The sequence below is a fragment of the Pavona decussata genome, unplaced genomic scaffold, assembly GCF_977016875.1.
Source record: "Pavona decussata unplaced genomic scaffold, jaPavDecu1.1 SCAFFOLD_249, whole genome shotgun sequence".
In the NCBI taxonomy this organism is placed as follows: domain Eukaryota; kingdom Metazoa; phylum Cnidaria; class Anthozoa; order Scleractinia; family Agariciidae; genus Pavona; species Pavona decussata.
In genome coordinates this window covers 361,491-383,454 of record NW_028145653.1, presented here as the reverse complement: position 1 = coordinate 383,454, position 21,964 = coordinate 361,491, and the positions used below count along the sequence as shown (strand labels likewise).

The following is a 21,964-nucleotide window of genomic DNA, read 5'->3' as shown; positions in this document are numbered from 1 at the left end:
AGGGAGAGAAAGACAGAGAGAAGAAAGGAAGGAAGGAAGGCGCCAACAACAGAAAATTTGTTTTCGATAGGTTGGATCACCATACTTTGTCTACTGTCGGAACGTTAACAAAATTGTCATTTCTGGCACAAGTGTTGACACTATACCAATCACTTATTAGCATCCTGATGTATGGAAATTATCTCATGACTACACTAACTACGACATTGAACGACAGTACTAAATTATTACCATACTCTTAAGTTTGCATCCTTTTCACGACCACTACTTGTGACTACAATTATTACTGCCTGATCAACAATTTAAACAGTCTAAATTGATAAAAAATATATATATATAAACTCGGGTTGATCTTAAAACGGACAAATGATGATTTTACAATTCACTTATATTGCGCACGTACCATGTAAATTCGTTTACATGCCATTACAATTCAGGCTGACAAATACATTAAAAAGTATTTGTATATTTACAATATACAATTCGACATAACTTACTAGTTCTTAGGAAGCTTTGAATAATACTTAAGATTTTGAAGATTAAGCAATAAGTTTCTAATAACAGGTTAATAATTAACATTTATAATGCGCTAATTGCAGAGAAGTGCTGTTTTTCTATCGTTGTCATTGTTTCTTTTTATTCCTTTGAGGGGCTGCTCAAAGATGCAGAACTTCCTTACATCATCTCTGGATTAATGACAACATTCAGTAAAGAGCTTCCTTTCATTAACTGGATAATTTGGAAATACCTTTGAGAAATTCTTGTACTTCCCTTCAATTGTATACCATGGAAGATGATCATCTAAATAGATGATATTAAGATCAAATGAATTTTAGTTTCCGTGAAACTTGATCCGAAACCCCCCACCCCCCTGTCCACCTCATAACGTTATCGATTGAGTTTTAACTGTAGAAGCTAGGAGCAGTGTAGTTATGGTTCTATTCAAATTTCTTTTTCTTAGCAATGATTTTATCCCAATCTGGATAATACAGCAACTTCATTCTCTGAGCATGATTCTCCAAATTCTTGGCTTTCGTCCTAGTTATTTCAGCTAGAGGACTTGCTGGGCAATCCCAGACCGAGCCAACGATGAACGCAAACAGACCAGCGTCCGCTAGGCATGGCCTATCACCAAACAAGAAGTTCTTGTGGCCCAATATTTCCGACACTGCAAGCAGATCTCTCTCAGCAATCCCAAAAAGCTCTTGTTCCGTGTGTCGACCTATCCCGTGATTCCACAGATCCTTACCCACCCTTCTCCGTATCATGTAAAATATCAGATATTTGATTGGCAGGAAAAGGTGACCAAACAGCTTCTCACGCATGCTTGCGGAAAAGTCGGAGAACCAGCGATAATGTGCCAGGCTCCTGCGAAAAAGACACATATAACGAGGCGTCACGATAATATTTTGGGGAAAATAATGGTGGCAAATTACTATTTTTGGGGCTAAAAATGTGTCCTCGCTAACTAGGAAATCTAAGTCGTCTAGCCCGTGTAAACATTAATTAAACAAGATGCCAGCTTTACTGGCATTACGCGTGATGCTGGGGCTGATTCATTTTTTCCAACTGTATGCTTCGCCGATTGATAAAACTATCCTTGCTAATGGAATAGTTTGAGTCACGACGATCGCGTTAGGTTGTTTTCCTTGTGTTACGCGACTCAGACTTTCACCGGAAATGTGTGGAATTCCATTACGATAACGTAAGCTTCTCAATGACGTCTTTTTAGTCTCGCGTCGTGGTCAAGGACTGTCAAACAAAGCACGATTCCTTCGCCATGAACTCACCAATTTCTACCGTTTTAAATGTCGAGTGCTTCTTAGAAGTTATTCTTTCGATTTGCCGCTTCAAAATGGTGAAATTTCCGTTTGAAAACGGCACACTTGAGTCCAGAACATGTTATAAACAATATCGCCCCAAATTTAATCCGTTTTTAATAAATAGATCAAATGATGCGTTGACGTCACACAGGTAGGGGTGAGTGGGTCCCCTCCCTCGCGATGTAAGCGACAAGAATGGATTTTGATTGGCCTGCTTTTGTTGAAGACAATCAGAACAATACACCCCGAGTAGGAGAGGGGTGAGTTTAATGAATATGCTATACTGGCATTACACGTGATGCCCGGACTGATTCATTTATTCCAACTGTATGCTTCGCCGATTGATAAAACTATCCTTGCTAATGGAATAGTTTGAGTCACAACGATCGCGTTACGTTGTTCCCCTTGTGTTACGTTACTCAGGTTTTCAAGGGAAATTGCGGGAATTCCATTGCGATAACGTAAGCTTCTCAATGACCTCTTCTCTGTCTGCAGTCGTGGACTAAGACTGTCAAAGAAAGCACGATTCCTTCGCCAGGAACTCTCCAATTTCCACCGTTTTAGATGTCGAGTGCTTCTTAGAAGTTATTCTTTCGATTTACTGCTTCAAAATGGTGAAATTTCCGTTTGAAAACGGCACACTTGAGTCCAGAACATGTTAACAATATGGCTCCACAATTTAATGCAGTTTTAATGAAGAAATCAAATGATGCGTTGACGTCACACAGGTAAGGGTGAGTGGGTCCCCTCCCTAGCGATAAGAATGGATTTTGATTGGCCTGCCTTTGTTAAAGACAATCAGAACAATACATCCCGAGTAGGAAATTCCAACTGTATGCTTCGCCGATTGATAAAACTATCCTTGCTAATGGAATAGTTTGAGTCACGACGATCGCGTTACGTTGTTTTCCGTGTGTTACGCGACTCAGACTATCAGCGGAAATTTGTCAAATTCCATTACGATAACGTAAGCTTCTCAATGACCTCTTTTCAGTCTCGCGTCGTGGTCTAAGACTGTCAAACAAAGCACGATTCCTTCACTAAGAACTCACCAATTTCCACCGTTTTACGTGTCGGGTGCTTCTTAGAAGTTATTCTTTCGATTTACCGCTTCAAAATGGTGAAATTTCCCTTTGAAAACGGCACACTTGAGTCCAGAACATGTTAAAACAATATGGCGCGAGTTAATCCGTCTTTAATAAATAGATCAAATGATGCATTGACGTCACACAGGTAAGGGTGAGTGGGTCTCCTCCCTCGCGATATAAGCGACAAGAATGGATTTTGATTGGCCTGCTTCTGTTGAAGACAATCAGAACAATACATCCCGAGTAGGAGAGGGGTGAGTTTAATGAATAAATTAATGTACCGATTTGTAGCTACGAGGAAGAAAAAAAAAAAAAAGAAAAAACAAGATGCCTGCTATACTGGCATTACGCGTGATGCTGGGGCTGATTCATTTATTCCAACTGTATGCTTCGCCGATTGATAAAACTATCCTTGCTAATGGAATAGTTTGAGTCACGACGATCGCGTTACGTTGTTTTCCGTGTGTTACGCGACTCAGACTATCAGCGGAAATTTGTCAAATTCCATTACGATAACGTAAGCTTCTCAATGACCTCTTTTCTGTCTCGCGTCGTGGCCTAAGACTGTCAAACAAAGCACGATTCCTTCACTAAGAACTCACCAATTTCCACCGTTTTACGAGTCGGGTGCTTCTTAGAAGTTATTCTTTCGATTTACCGCTTCAAAATGGTGAAATTTCCGTTTGAAAACGGCACACTTGAGTCCAGAACATGTTAAAACAATATGGCGCGACTTAATCCGTCTTTAATAAATATATCAAATGATGCATTGACGTCACACAGGTAGGGGTGAGTGGGTCCCCTCCCTCGCGATATAAGCGACAAGAATGGATTTTGATTGGCCTGCTGTTGTTGAAGACAATCAAAACAATGCATCCCGACTAGGAGAGGGGTGAGTTTAATGAATAAATTAATGTGGCGATTTGTAGCTACGACGAAGAAAAAGAAATCGTCTCGTTTTTAGACACGGTATGCCCCCTCAGGGCATCCCGCGTAAAAAAAAAAAGAAATCGACCCGTTTTTAGACACGGTATGCCCCTTCAGGGCATCCCGCGTAAAAAGAGTGGTGCTTGTCGCGCAAGACATGGTCAACTGAAGGCGCCTTCACACAAATTTATGTGTTGTGTGACATAATCATCAGACTGGGTCATTAGCATTTTGAGAGTCAGTGAGCGTGTCTAGAATATAATTGCAATCTCTTCAGGTTATGCAACAGTGCACGAAACTTTAAAGTCAACATAAAAACCAACAAAACACGAGCACACGGACTTCAAAACTTACCAGTATGTGTTTACTTCTAACATGGTTCGGACAGTGTGTCCAATGGCTCTTTCTGTGAGGTTCAAATGCGAGTCAACATCCAGGTGGAATTCATTCATTAGAAATTGAATACAGAAATTTGAATCAGCGATTTCTTTCCCATTGAACTCGATCCACGGCAATTTGCCTTGCTTGGAAAACTTCATGCCGTAGGCATTTTCGTACGGAATTTTTGTCATTCGAAGAAAGGTTTCTAACTTTAAACACGGCGGGGAACCACTTGGAACCAAATCAGAAGGTGCGAACTGGTGGAGAACCACTGTCCCGGGCTTGATGGGTTTCTTGACGTTTTTTGCTTGAGATCGCTTGACAAAGAAATAAATGACAACAAAAGTAACCGCAGCAATGGGAAAATACTGTAAAATTTCCATGGTTTGACGCAAGTAGTCGGAGTACTACTAAAACCGCTAGTACAACTGAGAGTTGAGATTGGGTGGGGTAGCAGCAATATTGTCACGCAAAGAATATTTGAACAGGCTGTCTTAGTCATGACGTCACAAAAACAAATGGAGTATTAGACCGGTGATCAATGATTAGGGAAACAATACAATATGAAAACATTTCCCTTGCTTTTTACTCTCAAATCACAGAAGAGTACTGAAGTATTGAATTTTATCAGTGATTCAGTAGACGGGCGATATGGTTGAGAACGGCACTAAACAACATACAAACAGAATAAGTAAACGATTCACTTACAGGACATCAGCGCGAAAAAGTTCCTCGCAGCAAGCGCGTCTTTCGTTTTACCTTCTTAAAGCTAAAAGCAAGTAAGTAAGTAAGTAAAAACTTTATTTACATGTCATATGCATCTATGATGCACAAAAGTGCACAGCAATCGGCGGCACCAAATTGTGGAGGTGTAAGGATTAGATGAAGGCGCTTGAATATCAGTTAGAGAAGTAAAAAGTGAAAACTTTTCCTTTATCCGTGCTAACAGATAAAAATATTCTGAGCTATCAGTAAAAGAGCGGTTTTCTCACTTTGCCTGGGAATCAAGTATTTGGGGTTTCTCGAGCCACTCTCTGACCCTAACACCTCCCCTCTTACCTTCCCTAACCACTTTTAATTTTTTTTTTTTTTGCTCGAAATTCAACCTTGCGCATCGAAACTCAAACAGGAACGCTTGCTACTTAAGCTTTTTGTTAAACCCCATGTAGACACTCATTCCAATTTCTCTATCAGTCTCATCCTACAGTACATAGAACCGAATAAATTAAGACTCTAGCATGATTTATGCCTGTTTGAATGCACCCATCTCAAGATAAGCCTCTATCTTTTTACAGAATCATCTAAAGTAAAGCTTATATTATTGTTTTCTTTGTTCGTGCTTAACCTCTTTCATTATCAAAAGCCCTCGCCCTCTCCACAATTTGGCAAATATTGTAATGATAGCAACACCCCCCCCGCCCCCCCCACCTTCCTACACCCACACAAGCACCATCCAATGAAAAATTAGGTGGAAGGGAACCAACAGACCATTTCCGATATATTGAAATTCTAGCTTGGCTACGAGGCTTGGGGGAATAAAACAACAGAAATTTGATTGAGGTTCAGAGATGAGTAATTAATTTTTTTTTCCCCAAGCCTAGTAGCTAAGCTAGAATTTTAATATATTAAAAATGGTCCGATTCCCTGCTTTTCGTGGATACCCTTCTCGGGGAATTTACACCACCCTACCAGCAGATTTGGCTAAAAACACTGTAAAATATGAGGTCGATAATGGGGCTGCACTGTGTAGCCTGCAGAATAAGCTTGAATCTGACAAGGTCAACAGAAATACAAGCCCTTCGACATCTCTTCATAACCGACTTAACCCTATCTAGACCTCTTTTCGGACCGGGTGGGGGACTTCACAACTATAAAACTTTTGACAATAATACGTCCAAAGATGTCCCCTTTGACGTCCACAACGGGAAGTGATGACGTCAAAGGACGGTAATAGCTAGGGTCATAATTGCCAAATGGGGGCCATCCTGGATCCGCCATCTTGTATTTCTGGATTTCCCCATAACTTCAGGAAAGCACCGAAATTGAGCGAAAAGTGAAATTTTTCTAAGATAAATTTCCTGAAAATTCGTGAAATTTCATGGCGTTTGCGCAAATATGAAAAAAAAGTTATTCAAGTTGAAAGTCACCGCGGTCTAAATAAGGTTAAGGAGCCTTGAATGTGGAGATAACAATGTGACGTCACAACCATACCAGGTGATATTTTGGTTGTGCGATGACCGGGACACATGTAGTCTGAAGTGTCAGCCGTCACCTCCCCCTAACCCACAGGGGGCGAGGCGCCCCCTGTGGGTTAGGGGGAGGAGACGACTGACATTTCAGACTATATGTAATACACGCCGGGACCCCGAGCAAACACCGGGGCCCCGATCAAACGCACCCGGCGTTTATTTAAAAATCGGCAGTTTTCACGCAGCGTTTATACGAAGCCGGAGTTTAATCAAGAAAATACGGTAATTATAATGAACAGTTTGCGCTCAGTTGTCCGTTTTTAAGTAGATTCCAAAACGGATTCCAATCGGAAAGAGCCGGATAATCCTGGATATGACAGATGGTTTACAGATGACAGGGGTAAGGGGGAGGGGATGGGAAATGATGAATAATGATTTTATTATGTATGATAGGAATTATCTCTTTTTTTTTTCCGATTATACTCGTTACATAAGTGAGCAAAATAGTCAACTCTATCTTTGATTAATTAATGAATGCAAAACAAACCGATTTTCACGCTTGAAAAAAAAAATTTATTTGGTGTGTAAACTATGTGTGAACCGAGTGTGAACTACCGGACGTTACATGTCAAACAACCGGACGTTGTGTCCGGCCTGAAACGAAACCCCTGAACAGGCGGGCATTTTGAACACTTCAAGTCGTTTTTTTTATATATATTTTGGACTAAGAGAAACTCAAGAAAAAAATATTTCGTGTCATATACACTTTAAGTCGATGTGTTATGTCACAAGTAAAGATGATATTAGTTTCCCTAGGTTCTTATGTCTGTGTCGATTGTTACAAAACAAACTGATCTTTTTGTGACGACGTCGTTACGTCTCTAGTGTGAACAAGGCCTTATTGCTGATAATCATAAATTATCATGAAAACACATTTTCAAGTGCACTGAATTCTAAAACTCTTTGCCGACATCCGACAGAAGTTTGCAAACTGCCCAGTTTCCTTTGATCAATCCTTCGACTGTATAGGGAATATTGTACTTTGCGCAAAATCGCTTGAGAATCTTCGATGCCAGAGGAAAACTGTGCCGCGGCAAAGTGGGCCATATATGATGCTCCACCTGATATGCAAGACCACCGCTAAACCATGTATTGAACACCGTGGGAGTGATATCGCGTGTGGAGCGAACCTGCAGTCGGACAAAGTCAGTGTTTTTCATTTCCTCGCTTGTGAAGATATCCATGGCGTTATGACCTACAGTGAAGACAACAGCGATGAATAAACCGCCGAGTGATTGACAGATCAACAGGAACACCACACGTGATGCAGCCGTTTCCAGTAACAGCGTGATGTAGATCACTGCCACGTAATGAATAGCAATCGTGAGGATCTCGGCAATCTTCATGGGTAGGCCGCCGACAAACTGGTGTACTGGCTCAAACTGGAACAGGATGGACTGCAGTAACCATGACAACCGTGCAGCAGCCAGCAGCGGTACGTAGAAGAACTTCTGATGCCTAATCAGGAATCTTGGAAGATCTTTGAGTTCTTCTGAGTCTCCTTCAATGATCTTCTCCGACCACAGCAATAGTGGCATTGTGAGGATGTCCGGGTCTCCTCCTGCTTGGGTTTGAACCACATTGGGTACAGCATGATGGTGATTGTGCTTCATTTTCCACCAGGAGGTAGAGAACCCCTGCCAGATGTTACCGATACCGAGTCCTGCTAGGTTGTTGTACATGCGGTTGGTGAATACTTGGTGATGCAGGAAGTCGTGAGCTAGCCAACCACACTGCTGCCAGAAGAGGGCGAGAATAATCCCACCTAGCACCGCTCCAAGCATACCATTTAACACCACAATCACTGCAATAGCTGTGGCGAGTATTCCGGCGTTGGATGCTACTTTGAAAGCGTAATACAGCTTGGAGGATTCAAACGCTCGCGCCTTCATCAGCTCCGACTTCATAGCTTTAACATCTCGTCGGTAGTTGACTTCCTTCTGTGCAGCCGGAGGATCTCTCACGAGCTCTCCAACGTAAAACCGTGGTAGCCACGTATACACTGCAGCAGGATGGAAGGCGTTGAACACATCGGTGGCGTCCTGTCCCGCATGCGTGAATATGATCCGTCCTCCTGGATGCTCTTGGCCAAAGTTGGTCACATCGTAAACTTTGTCCTTAATGGCGATCCAAGATGACGTGCCAGTAGTGCCGTTGTTTTCTTTCAGTTCCCTTTCAGTAATCAAGACTCTCTTGGCTTCGTCTCCACCTGGGGTCTTGTCATCTGTTTCTGCCACAGTTCTAACTTTTCGGCTGTAAGTAGTGTCTGGTGCCATTTTTTAACCTTTCAACGCTAGACAAAACAACATTTGGGTTCACCCTCAATTAATAGGCAACTTCAAATACAGCTAATAGCATTTTCGCTTTACCTAGACAAAATAATCAGCTTACACGAAGCATTATAGGCCATGTCTCTTGCAACTTGCAAGGCAACGGCGTTGCAAGGAGCGTTGCCGGTGGACGAAATTGCACGTGCAACACTCACTCTTGGGAAGTTGAAAAAATGTCTCCCTTTTTTTCACACGTTACATCAAGATGCTGCTGGAAAAGCGTTCCCAGCAAAGACTAAAAAGCTGTATATTTCTCGAGTCCACAGTCAACATATCATCCTGCGCGTGATTTGAGCGAAAAGATTTGAAGGATAACAAACGTAATCTTTACTTGGCTTTTTAACAATGTTTGTATGCGAATGTTTGGTTCTCCGAGAGTAAATACTGTTTATTGGGTGAATATTGAATAAATTTGACTGTAATAGAGGGGGCAAAAATACGCTAAAAAGTATTTATTTACAAAAAAATATAAGATTCTTAGAAATTAAATACATTGTTTGAATACATGTTAGTTTAAATTCGATTGGAATTATCGTCTTTGGATCTAAGTCAGTTGTTGCATGGTCAACCAGTTAAAATATAGATATTAAATATGCACAGACCTCAGGCTAGGCGCGACGGCGTGTGGTGTGATTAAGTGAATTGCATAATCAGGCCGTCTTCAAGGTCGCTCAAGGTTACAGAGTTGAACTTGCTGCGCTTTCAGTGATCAAATGACGGACAAATTTGAAAATAATCCAGCGGCCACATTTCTATGTTATTTCTATGTCCAAAAGGAGTCCTTTTCCATTTTTCTCGTTTTTTAATTTCATTACCTTTGAAGAACAACATGAATCAAACCAAAGCTCTTTTCAATAATGAGTGAATTGCTCACCCTCCACTTTAGAGTGAGCTGGGTTGAAATAAGGCCGTCATTTGAATTTTTTTTGTTGCAAGAACTGAAGTAAACTTTGTAAATGGTTTGAACTCAGTAGTTACGTCGTCAATGTGTAAACTCTCTCAGGTAAAGCTACTCAGAAGTGAAATAATAAGACATATACTTCTATTGCACCAAGCGACATGTACAGTTGAATAAATTAACCATATATTACCTGTGTATTTATCAGTCGTTAACAACCCCTCCAGTGCGGATCGCTTTTATCCAGAAGCAAAACAATTTAACCCACTCTGTAGATTGAATCGAACTTTTAAAGGAAACCCACACTTTGACCGACTGACGTCTAGCAAGTTCGAGGGTTATAAATTCCAACTATTTTATGTGGCAATTCACTTGTCCGACTAACGATAAGAGGAGAAAAGACTGGGCACCGTGTTGTCCTCGTGCTGTCCTCGTGCATGCCCTACTCAAAGCATGCGATACAACTATGGTATATTTGTAGTTCAACAAAGACTTTCTGAATCAACCAATAGGGTAAAATTCAGATAAAAACTAAAACCTCCATGATTCGTTAATATATCTACAGGCTAGTCACACACTAGTCGCACTAGAGCCAATTTTGTTTATTTAAGTGATACTCTGTCAACACGTACTCCAAAAACTTACCAATTTTTCGCGGATTGCCAAAATTTCGCCAATCTTCAAAGATGCCGAAGTGCTGCCATGCCTCGGAGGCGACCAAATTTAAAGCGGCCAATTTTGTTTGTATAGCAATTAAGCTGTCATTCACTGTAGCGAAGCGAGTGCTAGCTGCACTCCTGACCCAGTAGAGCGGAGCAAGAAAGGCGAAAATGGAAAGTACGACACCTGGGCCCAAGCTGAGCAACGACTGCTTGTTCACTTGTGGACCGAAAACCATGACTGGCTGGAGAGTAGAGAGTCACGAATGGCGTGGATTAAAATCTGCGACGATTTAAACGCTCGCATGAAATCAAGTGTATGAAGACCCATGAAAAAATCAAGTATTTAATGGAACGTTGCAAAGAAGCAAAGGAATGGAACAGGAAGTAGACTGGAGGGTCGAAGAAGATGTTTTACGACGAAATTGATGCAGTCCTGGGTTGCCGAGACATTGTCACTGAACCAATGTGTCCATTCACTTGCGCGAAAATGTTTTGTTTTTCCTGATGCAACAGGAGAAGAAGGGTCATTTTCCCCAGTGGGTTATGACTGATTTTGCTATCAATCAAATATATTTTGAAACTGCAAATTTCCGTAGTGCGACCAAGACTAAAAATTGGAAGTTTAAAAATGTGTGCCAAAAAATTTGACCGCCAAAAATTAGAAGATACAAAAATTTGCTTAGTGCGACCCAGCCCTTATATCAACTGTCTGTTGGTGTTCCATAAATCATTTTCTTTGTTCTATCTCTTCTTAAAAACCTCTTCAAATTTCATTATTTACATTTCCTTTTGTGATTTTTTTGCTTGCAGCATCCTGCGGTGTTCTTAACTGATCTGAGCCTTGTGAATCAGGTGTTGGTCACAAACTGCTACAAGTACCACAGACCTCAGAGACTTCAAAAAATGATTCCACCTCTGGGAAATAGCTTGCTGACATCCAATGGCACACAACATGCGTGGCAACGTAAAATGCTGACCCCAGCTTTCAGTTATACTCATCTGAAAGAAATGGTACCTTTCATGAAGATAACTGCAGATGATCTTGTTAAGGTACGGCGCGTCCTTGGTTCATCTATTTTGCTTAAGCCTACATTCTTAACTTCCGCTGGGTTCAGTTTAATTTTTCACGGATCAAAGTCAACGGCGTACCTTCTTGTTAGCCTTCGCGATTCTTTCCTAATTTTGGCCGAGGTAACAAAGCCCTCCTAAACTAAGAATCACTGACATGAAATTAAATTTATTTACCCATTAGTTGTGGAGAGAAAAGCTTCGAGATTCACAAAAGAGCTATGCCGATGTCATGGTACACGTGAATCTCAACCGCTTGGCATTGGATGTGATCGGAGAAAGTTCATTTGGTAACCAATTCAAGTCGGTTTTAGGGGGCGAAACAGGTTACAAAAGCCTTCAGCCAGTTGGTAACGGGCGTCAGTTTTCATGATGACTTTTTGACGTCGTTGCCTTTTTACAAATACTTACCTACAGAATCAAACAGACTGAAGAGAAACGCAACTAATATAACAAACGATGCTGTTATGAAGGTACGTTACTCATCAGTAATTAATTAGTCTAATTAGCACCTGATAAAAGCGACTTTGTTCACTTGAAGACAAAAGGATCAAATTTGAACTATAAAGATTCAAGTCCCAATGTAATAAGTTTTGCCTACTCACCACGCATTTAATAGGGTTAACTTTCGCCGGCCGAGTTGGCTGCCTTGTTTGTCGTACAAGGATATAGTAATTTCGAGATTTTGGCCTTCCAGACTTCAGAGTTCAGACTTCGACTTCGGACTTCGGACTGGTGAGAGTAGAGATCGGCGTATTAAATCGCCGATATCTGGCATGTCAGATATCGGCGATTAAATTCGCCAAGTGTGCCCGTTCCCGCGATTTTTTTACGCTCATTGCTGAGTTGCCAGTAAAGTCCATCAGTCAGGTTGGGCTGTTTTATCATATGAACAACGCCGCGATCGGCGAAAAAAAATCGCCAGGTGTGTCCGCATCAATCGGTGGCGAAAATCACTTGCGATTTTCGCTGGCGATTAAATTCGCTGCGATCGTCGTATAAAATGCCAGGTGTGTCGCCAGCTTAAGGCGTATTGCATCTTACGTAGGATGGCAGGATCTTATAGCCTGCTTCGGCGTCTTAAAATTTCCACAAGACCAAAAAACGTAAAAAAAATACCGTCGACTCAGATTAATATAATTAAGACTGGTCTTTCTTAAAGTAAGATGCCTCAATGTTGATTAAGATAAGCGCTTCTCAAATGAAGACGATTTAAAGACAATATTTAAGACAATCTTTTATCTTATATACTAACTGAGACTCCGATAGTCTTCATTTAAGATCTCCTGTGTTAAAATAAGATGATCACCGTCTCAATTTAATGTGATGGTGGTCTTGCATAAGACGGGAAACGTAAGGTAAAATCTTAGTTTAAGATTTTAGTTCTTACGGAGAGGTGTTGTCCACAAAGGTCCGTAGCATCGCGTAAGATGGATGCATCAAAGAGAAGGTCGTAAGCAGCGGAATGCTTCTCAGTGCAATAAACGTCCAGCAGAAAAAAATCTATCCCGACGCTTCTATAAACAGTTTCGTGGGGCCAATCTGCTACCACTGTAAACCAAGGGCGCTTTCCCGGCGGGCGGGCAAGCTAATTAGTTTGTGAATGAAAAAAGATTAGTTCACTAAAAATGAATTCCCTTTTCAGTCCAGTAATTCAAGGAAAAAGCATCCTTCCGAAATGTCTAGCCCGTCTTTCAAATTGGTGTATTACTACGTACGCGGAATGACGCGACGGGTGAGCTAACTCTGACCGGACTAGCCTAAGGTGCTCTTAGTTTGTCGGCCGACTGTCATTTTTCACTCAGGTAATTAAAGAAAAGCGTCAGGAGAACCATTCTGGTAAAGTCTCTTGCCACCGGAACCTGCTGGACAGCTAGCTGGTTATGGACATGTATGATGATCAAACTGGACTGGATGACGAACAGCTGCGCGCGCAGGTGTTTGCGTTTTTGGCTGCTGGCCACGAGACCACTAGTGTGAGCATGTCTTGGACATTGAACGAACTGGCGAAATATCCAGGGATACAAGAGAAGATCAGAACGGAAGCTAATGAGGTGCTAGGTGATGGTAGGTACACAATTGTTTCTATGTTGCAGCATAAACTTTTGTTGGCTGAACCCGTCATGGCTAACAAAAGTCTGCCTGAACTTGTTTTCAAAGGAAGAAGCAACCTGGTGGCAGAATATTTTGAGTATTTTTAGAACACAGGAAAACGGGATGCAGTTTCGAAAACTTTTAAGCTTCAAATTTGCTTTGACCGCTAATACATGTAGTAAGTAAGTAAGTCGTTTATTTTAGGAGGCTAACACCAAATAGGGCACAAAACTAATAAACTTGTGGCCCTCTATCTGACTAAATTAAGACTCCAAGATTATAACTATCATATGATAGAATATACAAAAATGTATGTTAAAAATTCCAAATATTTAAAAGCACAAAAATTGCTCGACATTTCTTAAAACTATGGACGAAAATGAGCTAACTATGATTGTTCCTTGAAAAATTTATACCAAAGGGCATGTTTGAAAGATTCAAGTGAGGTAGTTTTTTTACAGGTCATATGAAAATAATATGATCTTCCACCTTCTGTTAACCTGTTATAGCTCAGACAAATAAAATTTTGATTTAAAAACCATTTTTTCCTTCAGTGTAGTGAGGCCAGGGATTTAAATTAAGATATCCAATCAGATAGTCGGGAACTTTAAGCTGTGTCCTCGTGAAACGTGAAAAGTATAACCTGAGTATCAGGCCATCCTAAGGGGAGGGGGGAGTGAAGGGTGGGGGGGGGGGGGAGGAGAAGAAGAGAGGAGAGGAAGCAATTGGCTGTCCTTTGAACACGTCATTTACCAAACAACACTAGCATAGCTAAAAACTGGTTTGATCATCGTACTGTAATGTAAACTGATAATATATAATATTATAATATTGTAGTACAATAACATTGGTAAATGTCCTCAGACATCTTTCCTTTCCGATCCTTGGATGATTGTTTCACAAGACGGGAGAGGCTAGAGGGTGACGAGTAGCACTATTGAAAAACATATCAACAAAATTTTGGCGCTTTTCATCAGCACAGTAGGCGCGCTATAGGCTGGCATTTGAATGCAGCATGTGGTTTTGTAAAGCTGAAGGAAAAACAAAGCAAAATATCAAAGATGCGCAGCACGATATTTCTGAAAATTCATGAACGCCTCTGGCTAGGCCTTAACTTGTTTCAAATCTTGACGGCGTTAGCCTTGTTAAAGACGTCGACTGTCCTTGCGGAGCTTGACAACGTTGCAACATCAACAAATCTGATCAGTAAGTATACAAGATCATTGAAATTAATATATTTTTGTTTGAAAATTTCAGGAGGGAATACCACTCACTAGAGTGAGAAATAGGGGAGAATAATCGTGCCAGCAGGCTAACGAAACCTGAGAGAAATAAATGTCAGCAACTACTTTTGGTGGGAATTCAATGGAATATAGAGGAGACTTTTCTAAAGTAAGGACACAGAACATATAGTTTTCAGTGTTTTCTTATTAGTCAATATGGAAAACTTGAAAAACCGTACAATGGTCCGAAACCGATAGTTTATTTTAACGAATTTCTGAACCTTAACATGATGCCTTGTACGCTTACAGCTGTTGTAGTTTGTTTTCCGCGGAGCTCATAAATTAGCTGAGTTGCCCTTGTAGCTGTTTTTTTCTTTTTATCCTTTGATCATCCTTTTTGTTGCCCTTCAAACGGTTTAGTCCCTTGTCCAAGAACATTGATTAGTAGTTTGTTGCATGCACCCCCCCCCCCCCCCCTTTTTTTTTCAGTTGTTTTTAAAAGCCTGTTCCCATGTCGTTTCAATACGTATTTATATAGTATTAAAATACTGCCGGCTGTTGGTGCCCGTGTTTCTACTTGCCCGCAGATCCAACCGACCCAACTGTGCCACGGTTATTGCTTGAGCAGCACAGCACATGTACAGCTTACATAAATGTGTCTCAAAGAAAATTTGAGATCCTGAACCGAAAGTAGTTGAAAATTCCAAATTGAGCTGGAATGCGTAAAGCTTACATTTGGCTTTCAGTGTGGACTTTTTTTAAGGTATTCGATTTTATAACTTTTATTAGTCTGAAATGTCAGCCGTCTCCTCTCCCTAACCCACAGGTGTGGGTTAGGGAGAGGAGACGGCTGACTTTTCAGTTACTTCTCGCAACTTTTACATTTTTACGCCATTTTGATTCCTTATTTATTGGTTCGGACGATTTTCTGCGGTTGTGGAAAAATCATTCAAGATGGCTGCCTGTTGTAAACAACAAAAAATGAAACATACTTTACTATATACCTTCCCACTCTCATTGCCTTAGTCTCAATGAGCTTGAATTTGCAGGGGGGGGGGGGGGGGTGGGAGGGGGAAGACTACCCCGTCCCCAGGCTCAGGAACGAGAAAAACTGCAGGCTGTATAGTGTCATTGATAGTTCACAGCCGGAGCAAACCTGTCTTTATTTGATGCGTGTTTTAGGTAGTACAACGGAAAATTCAAGGAGCCGTATATAGCGCACTTCTTCAAGAGCCTGAAAAAAGAACTCAGCCATTATAACATAGTTAACATGAAGACCTTACTGCTGCTTGTAACGATCACATGGTGTTCAAGATTTTCTGTTGGGCTTCCTATAAATTCAACAACTATTGGAACTCTGGAAAGAGATTGTGAGCCAAGTGAAGGTAGGTGAACGAGTATCGTTGAGTTACAAGGGGAAGTTTCATTACAAAACTTGCCAGGTAGAACCTCTTCCTGGCGTTAGCCGCCAAAGGCCGCATACGAGAGCAGTGCGATTATGGCTAAATCGGAGAATAGTATGTCCGATTTAGGCGTACTATTCTACGATTTACCACTAAGGTTTTTACCTATTTTACGATTGAAGTCTCCGATTCTTCCGATTCTACGATTTTAGCTTAAGAGACTTTAGAAATGATCATCCGATTCTACGATTTTACCATAAGACTAAGCTTTCCATGTGTACGATTGTGCCAGTATAATACATACGATACAAACGTGGTGCTATAAAACGTACCTCCCTTAGGTCGATGTTAACTGATTATCCGATTCTGCGATTCTTCCGATTCTACGATTTTACCTTAAGAGACTTTAGAAATGATTGTCCGATTCTACGATTCTTCCGACTCTAAGATTTTGCCTTAAGAACGAGATATATTCATGTGTTAAGTGCGCTTGTTTCGGCTAATGGATTAAAGAACGAGATATATTCATGTGTAGTGCGCTTGTTTCGGGAAGAATCGTATAATCGGAAGAATCGGAATAATCGGAGAATCGTGCCAAGTAGAAAAATCGGAGAATCGGAAGAATCGTATCTCAAAACTCATTTTTTGCTATTCTCCGATTTAACCATAATCGCACCCTTCTGCCGCATACTAGACATTTATGGTGTCTTATTAAACTAAGAGCTCAGGCGACTCTTAAAGTCTTCTAATCGAAGTTTAAAGTTTCAGGTATTAGGTCCTCGGTTTTGCTTCTTTCAGAGGTAAAAAAAATCAATATCGTCCGTAGCTATAAAGGGGTCTATAAACCACAGGATGTTTCATTCTGGGCCATATGCTTGATCCCTCATTTAGATTACGCAACATGTCCCTCGAAGGTAACACATGTCACATGTTTCCGTATAATTCCGTGAGCGTACGTAATCATCCCGTTGGTACATACCAAACCACAGGCGGCCCAAGCTCAAGCTGTGAGCGGTGATCATCTTGCTTTTTACAATAACTGTCCAAATTCCCGCGCGCTGATTGGCTCGTAGCTATTGTCTATAAGAGTACAGACAATAAAAATGACGTCAGATGTAACGCGCGCGCTTTCTCAAAGAAAAAAATAGCCAATTCCGCTCAAACTTTTTCCATGTTATTGTAAAAAACAAATCGACGGCAGTTTTCTATGGTCTATACTCTTATAGACCATAAAATGACGCCATAAAATGTCCAAAACTTGGCAGTGAAACCTCTCGCCTGCGGCTCGTGGTTCCACTTGAGTTTTGAACATTTTCTGACGTCATTTTATGGTCTATAAGAGTATAGACCATAGAAAACTGCCGTCGATTTGTTAAATAGCGGTCACGGCGCAAATATAAGAGTTTGTATGGGAATACTTTACGATCTGGTTTTTTCGTGGAATATTTGTACCTAGTAAACCAGATCGTAAAGTATTCCCATACAATTTCTTATATTTGCGCCGTGACCGCTATAGCAAGATGATCATCGCTCACAGCTTGAGCTTGTGCCGCCTGTGACCAAACAAGTGGATAGTGTTGTTTACGCACTTTGCCATTTGCGCCTCCTTCCATTTTCCTATTTCGAAAACAACTTGTACACGAAATCCACTTCAAAAAAGTGTTTAATTTGGAAGAGATGTCTATCGCGCTGGTTTCAGCGCAAAAACATGCAATATCACTCTGTGGATGTGCTACTGAGATTCCCATTTATTTATTTATTTATTTATTTATTCATGCAATCAGCAATTAATTCCATAAACTGTCCCCCAAATATGGAAAAAGAAAAGAACAACAAGACCGCATGACGTTTCTTACGAGTTGTTATTGTTTCCCCGATATTTTTTTCAGTTTCTATATTATCTTAAGCCCTGGTCAAACGGCGCATGATAGTCAATGATAGTCAATGATAGTTAAAGCGCGCGCGCTCGTTTGACCACCAACTATCATGCGCTATCATCGACTATCATCAATTATTAAAAACTGGAACATTGTATAATGCAATTCCAGGGATTTGATTGGCTAAGCGGCCATGGTATATTTGTTAATTATAATCCATCAAATATTTTCGCTCGCGTGCGATTAGTCTAAACGCCTCACGTGACCGAATATACCCCAGCTAAAACTGGGGAATATCCGATGATATTCCCCAATTTCAAAAACTTCAAGGCGCGTCAAGTTTACAATTAAAGTTAATGTCAAGATGGGGGAACGGTTTGCTTTTCTGACAGAAGGAGAGATAAACCTGCTGGTCGAGTAAGCAGTATTTAAAAAAAACATACGCTCTACACGTTTTTGACGGTAAACTGTTCTTAAACGAAATGTTCAAATACTCAAGCTCGTTGCTACTTGTTGCGATAAATATTTGAAGGATAATAACAACAAAAGCCTCCATTTGGCTTTAAAAATATGCTCAAATATTTGTCTTTGGACATTATCTGCTCCTCGAAGCTCACAGTTTTCCTCGAGCTTCGCTCTCGGAAAACTGTTCGCTTCTCGGAACAGATAATGTCCGCGGACAAATATCCCAGCATATTTTCGCGCCAAATGGAGGCTATTGTACCAAAACGTTTGTGGCGTGGCGTACGATTTTTATGCGCGGGCGATGCGCGGAGGAAACGATACAACTCGGGCGTTGTCGGAAGGATAAACGGCGGGGAAAAGCTTCGGAGAGCACTTGACTTGCAGCGTGGCACTAGTTTCTGATGGCGAGGTACTAGGTCGTTGTTTCTCGTCCGCGGAGGCGAAGCAGAAAATGAATCTTCACAAAACTGGAACTCAACTTGTTTATTCGTAGATCTTCACAGGTACACTACAGCGTGTTGGGTAACTCGTTCTGGTAACTCGTTCTGTGATAATTCATTCTGGTAATTCAAAGTTGTACAACGTACGACCTTCTTTTATATGTTCTGAGAATACTAATTAATTTCGGTAAGCCTTTCAACTAAAATTAGTTTTACAGTGGAGCAAATAGCTAAACACGTCGTTATTAAAAATCCAGCCTTAGAAAGGATATTGAAACTGGAAATAAGACAGCTGATAACGCTAAAGTTGGCTATAGGATATTGCGCTGGAACTGTACAATTATTACTATTTCCTGGATGTTTACCGAGAGGTCGCTAGAACGGAAAATCTAAGAACCTGTATTGAAACAGCTTTCGTTCATAACGCAATAAAGATCGGAAGTTTTGCTTTACGCTAACGAGTTGTGCTCGATCTAATATTCCAAAACACCTTAGGAGCATGGCTGAATAAACATTCATTTCGACGAGTAATTCACATGTAAAGATTATCAATTTCCTAAAACACTAAACTGAAAATACTTTTCGATTTCTATGAGACTGAATACCTTTTAAACACTGCGGAGAAATAGTCCTTGTGACACTATTGTTTATTTATCATACCTCAGTGACCGACTATCGCGCAATGCGCAATCTGATTGGCTACGCAGGTGCCGTCTATCGATCGATAGACGGCAGTTTGTCAGAGCGCGCGCGATTTAGCATGCATCATTGCACAAATATATCAAAATTTATGAAATAAAAAGATTTTTTTGCTTCATAGATCGATCACTGAGGTATGCTAAAACAATTAGACGGCTCCCTCTCAGTTTCTATCGCCTTTGATAGTTGGCTCGGGCAGCCGATAGAAACCTCGAGCTCGCCGTCTAATTGTTAACTATCATTCACTTTGAGAGTGTTCAAATTCTTCAAATTCTTCATGATAATTGATGATAGTTCTTCGGTCAGCTGTTTTCTCCACCAGCGCTCTCTAGATTAATTTTCAGTTACTTCTTCCAACAACTGAAGGAAAACGAAGCAGGCAGCTGCTTTCTTTCGCCGCGAAAACTTTATCCCTGCGAAGTTTAATTTGCGATGTTGACACTCGGCAGTGGCTGACACTAAAGGCTCACGGTAAACTATCCGCGTCAGCTATCACGAGTTTCTTTAAGCCGTTTGATCTCCCGTTTGATAGTGGATGATAGCTTTGACTATCATCAACCATCATCGACTATCATGCGCCGTTTGACCAGGGCTTTACTGCTGTTACAGATGCACAGAAGCCCGCGTTTGATGAGCAGCCCTGCAAAGACAAGAAGGATATGTTTGAGTGCTTCTTTGAGATAACCGTGAACTGGGCGTGCGAGGAAAAACCATTTGAGATGATGGAACTGTGTAGATATTCATGCGGCTTCTGTAAGCAAATATATTATTTATGCGACAAAAGGAAAGGAAACAAAAATATTTTTAAGTAACACCAGGCATGTGAGGATGTTGTAACTTTTTCTGCTCAGAAGACAAAAAACGCAGAAAGTCCTTTGCAACCAGTTCAGTAACTTGATTTGTAATCAGCGCACCTGAAACCCGATATATAATTAAGTTTATTTTAAGACATTTTCTAGCGTCTTTTATCAGGAACCTGTAACAGTTGGACTCTCCTACCCAAAATGTCTTGCCCGTGAAGAAGCTCCCGGCCCTTCATAGGGGGAATAGGACCCGGGGATTGGGGCTCATCCGTGGATCCCCTCTTGTTTGTTTTTGAGTCAGAATGTAAGATTAGCAGTCTTCAGTGGCATCAATGGTTTGTCTTTGTGAACCGAGATCGGTACAATCTAGAGACTGAGATGGTGAGCCATAGGTTTCACTGTTTCACGGAAAGGTTGAGTGGGAGGGGAGCCTGGCCTATTTGTGATACATGCATGTATAATGTTTTTTATGTATTGTTCCTTTCATTGCAGGCTAAGTGAGCAAATGCCAATTTGGCTTAGAGAGGACTTATTGGTCAGAAAAAAAGAACAAAAGCTGAACTGAACATCTCTTCAGTTTGTATCGTAAAAAATGTATGATTCTAAGAAGTCTGCTAGTCACGCTCTCAGGAATAAAAGTACCCTTTTTGCAATGTGTTCCTGAAAATGCAGCAAAAATACCACTTGTAAATCCAGTAGTTAGTACATGAAGTAATACTTGTTGTGTCCCAAACTTCACACAATCAATAAACATCCTCCTTATCTATTTTTAGTAACAATGAAATGTCAATTTATTTTTGATTTTTTTCTCTTTTCTGTGGTATCTAATTGCACCTCCATTGTCCTTCGTTGAGCCTTGCCTTTCGAAAAATTAGAAAAGTATATTTCCTTCACCTTGAAATCAGCCTTGCCTTTTTAGTCATTATATATTGCCTGGGTTCAAAGGCTCTTTAAATCAGAACAGATGATAAATGGTCGACAACCTCCTAGTTTTTATTTATTTATTTATTTCATTATATTTTTTACACAAGTTGCAAAGACTGAAGAAAGGTCTAAGTAAATTTTGATGCCATTCTCGTGTGGTCCTCGAATCTGTATTGGAAACAAACTGGCAATGGCTGAGATGCGGCTGGTATTGGCTTTGCTTCTTCTAAATTTCACCTTTTCACCTGTTCCTGGCTTTCCGGAAGTCACACGCAAGATTGACCCCACAACCAAACCCTACCCTAGTTTACTGGCCTCAGCTCCCACGAGTCTCCTGTAGCTCAGTGGTAGAGCATCCGAACTAGTAATCGGAAGGTCTCAGGTTCGACTCCCGAATTGAGCACCCCGTTTTTTTTTTTCCGAGTGTGCCAGTGTCATTTACTGATTAAATACATCATTCTCATTTATTCACCAGGCTTGACACATTCCATCACATTATTTCCAACAAAATCATAGTTTTTATTTTACCGACCTTATATTACGATGAAAGTTTTTGAGGCATTTGTAGCTAAATGTGACCACTAATTGTATCTTTCCCTATTGGTTCTCT

General features: G+C 40.8%; 3 protein-coding genes and 1 long non-coding RNA gene across 8 annotated transcripts in view; 1 reads left to right on the top strand and 3 right to left on the bottom strand.

The window, feature by feature from the left end:
* Positions 1-56: 56 nt before the first annotated feature.
* Positions 57-5,068, bottom strand: LOC146457049 (failed axon connections homolog). Its single transcript, XM_085092413.1, has 2 exons — positions 4,193-5,068; positions 57-1,368 (listed from the first exon to the last, which is right to left on the bottom strand). The coding sequence occupies exons 1-2, from the start codon at positions 4,600-4,602 to the stop codon at positions 939-941; spliced, it is 840 nt and encodes a 279-aa protein (XP_084948539.1). The 5' UTR covers positions 4,603-5,068; the 3' UTR covers positions 57-938.
* Positions 5,069-6,249: 1,181 nt separating this feature from the next.
* On the top strand, positions 6,250-21,231 carry LOC146457047 (uncharacterized). Of its 5 annotated transcripts, XM_085092415.1 has the most exons (8): positions 6,250-6,808; positions 11,169-11,408; positions 11,611-11,899; positions 13,232-13,493; positions 14,778-14,912; positions 15,926-16,128; positions 20,237-20,380; positions 20,923-21,231. In XM_085092415.1, exons 1-3 carry the CDS (start codon positions 6,782-6,784, stop codon positions 11,797-11,799), a joined length of 456 nt encoding a protein of 151 aa, XP_084948541.1. In that variant the 5' UTR covers positions 6,250-6,781; the 3' UTR covers positions 11,800-11,899; positions 13,232-13,493; positions 14,778-14,912; positions 15,926-16,128; positions 20,237-20,380; positions 20,923-21,231. The 5 variants fall into 5 exon arrangements, 4 of the variants coding, with proteins under 4 accessions (XP_084948541.1, XP_084948544.1, XP_084948542.1 ...); XR_014858616.1 differs by lacking the exon at positions 6,250-6,808 and having other exon boundaries at positions 11,289-11,417; positions 11,619-11,899; XM_085092418.1 differs by lacking the exons at positions 6,250-6,808; positions 11,169-11,408; positions 11,611-11,899 and having other exon boundaries at positions 13,372-13,493.
* LOC146457048 (uncharacterized) lies at positions 6,959-10,320 on the bottom strand. Its single transcript, XM_085092406.1, has 2 exons — positions 9,890-10,320; positions 6,959-8,761 (listed from the first exon to the last, which is right to left on the bottom strand). The coding sequence occupies exon 2, from the start codon at positions 8,742-8,744 to the stop codon at positions 7,362-7,364; it is 1,383 nt and encodes a 460-aa protein (XP_084948532.1). The 5' UTR covers positions 8,745-8,761; positions 9,890-10,320; the 3' UTR covers positions 6,959-7,361.
* Positions 17,893-21,964, bottom strand: part of LOC146457045 (uncharacterized) — a 26,688-nt gene continuing 22,616 nt past the window's right edge. The window contains exon 5 of the long non-coding RNA XR_014858622.1: positions 17,893-20,267. This is a non-coding gene — a long non-coding RNA (uncharacterized LOC146457045). The remainder of the gene's footprint in view (positions 20,268-21,964) is intronic.

Coding starts and splice junctions, on each gene's coding strand:
- LOC146457049 (XM_085092413.1), bottom strand. CDS start 4,602: ATGGAAATTTTACAGTATTTTCCCATTGCTGCGGTTACTTTTGTTGTC. Junction 1,369..4,192: donor TTAGAAGTAAACACATACTG/GTAAGTTTTGAA, acceptor TCTTTTTCGCAG/GAGCCTGGCACATTATCGCT.
- LOC146457047 (XM_085092415.1), top strand. CDS start 6,782: ATGACAGATGGTTTACAGATGACAGGG. Junction 6,809..11,168: donor ATGGTTTACAGATGACAGGG/GTAAGGGGGAGG, acceptor TTTTGCTTGCAG/CATCCTGCGGTGTTCTTAAC. Junction 11,409..11,610: donor CTGCAGATGATCTTGTTAAG/GTACGGCGCGTC, acceptor TTTACCCATTAG/TTGTGGAGAGAAAAGCTTCG.
- LOC146457048 (XM_085092406.1), bottom strand. CDS start 8,744: ATGGCACCAGACACTACTTACAGCCGAAAAGTTAGAACTGTGGCAGAA.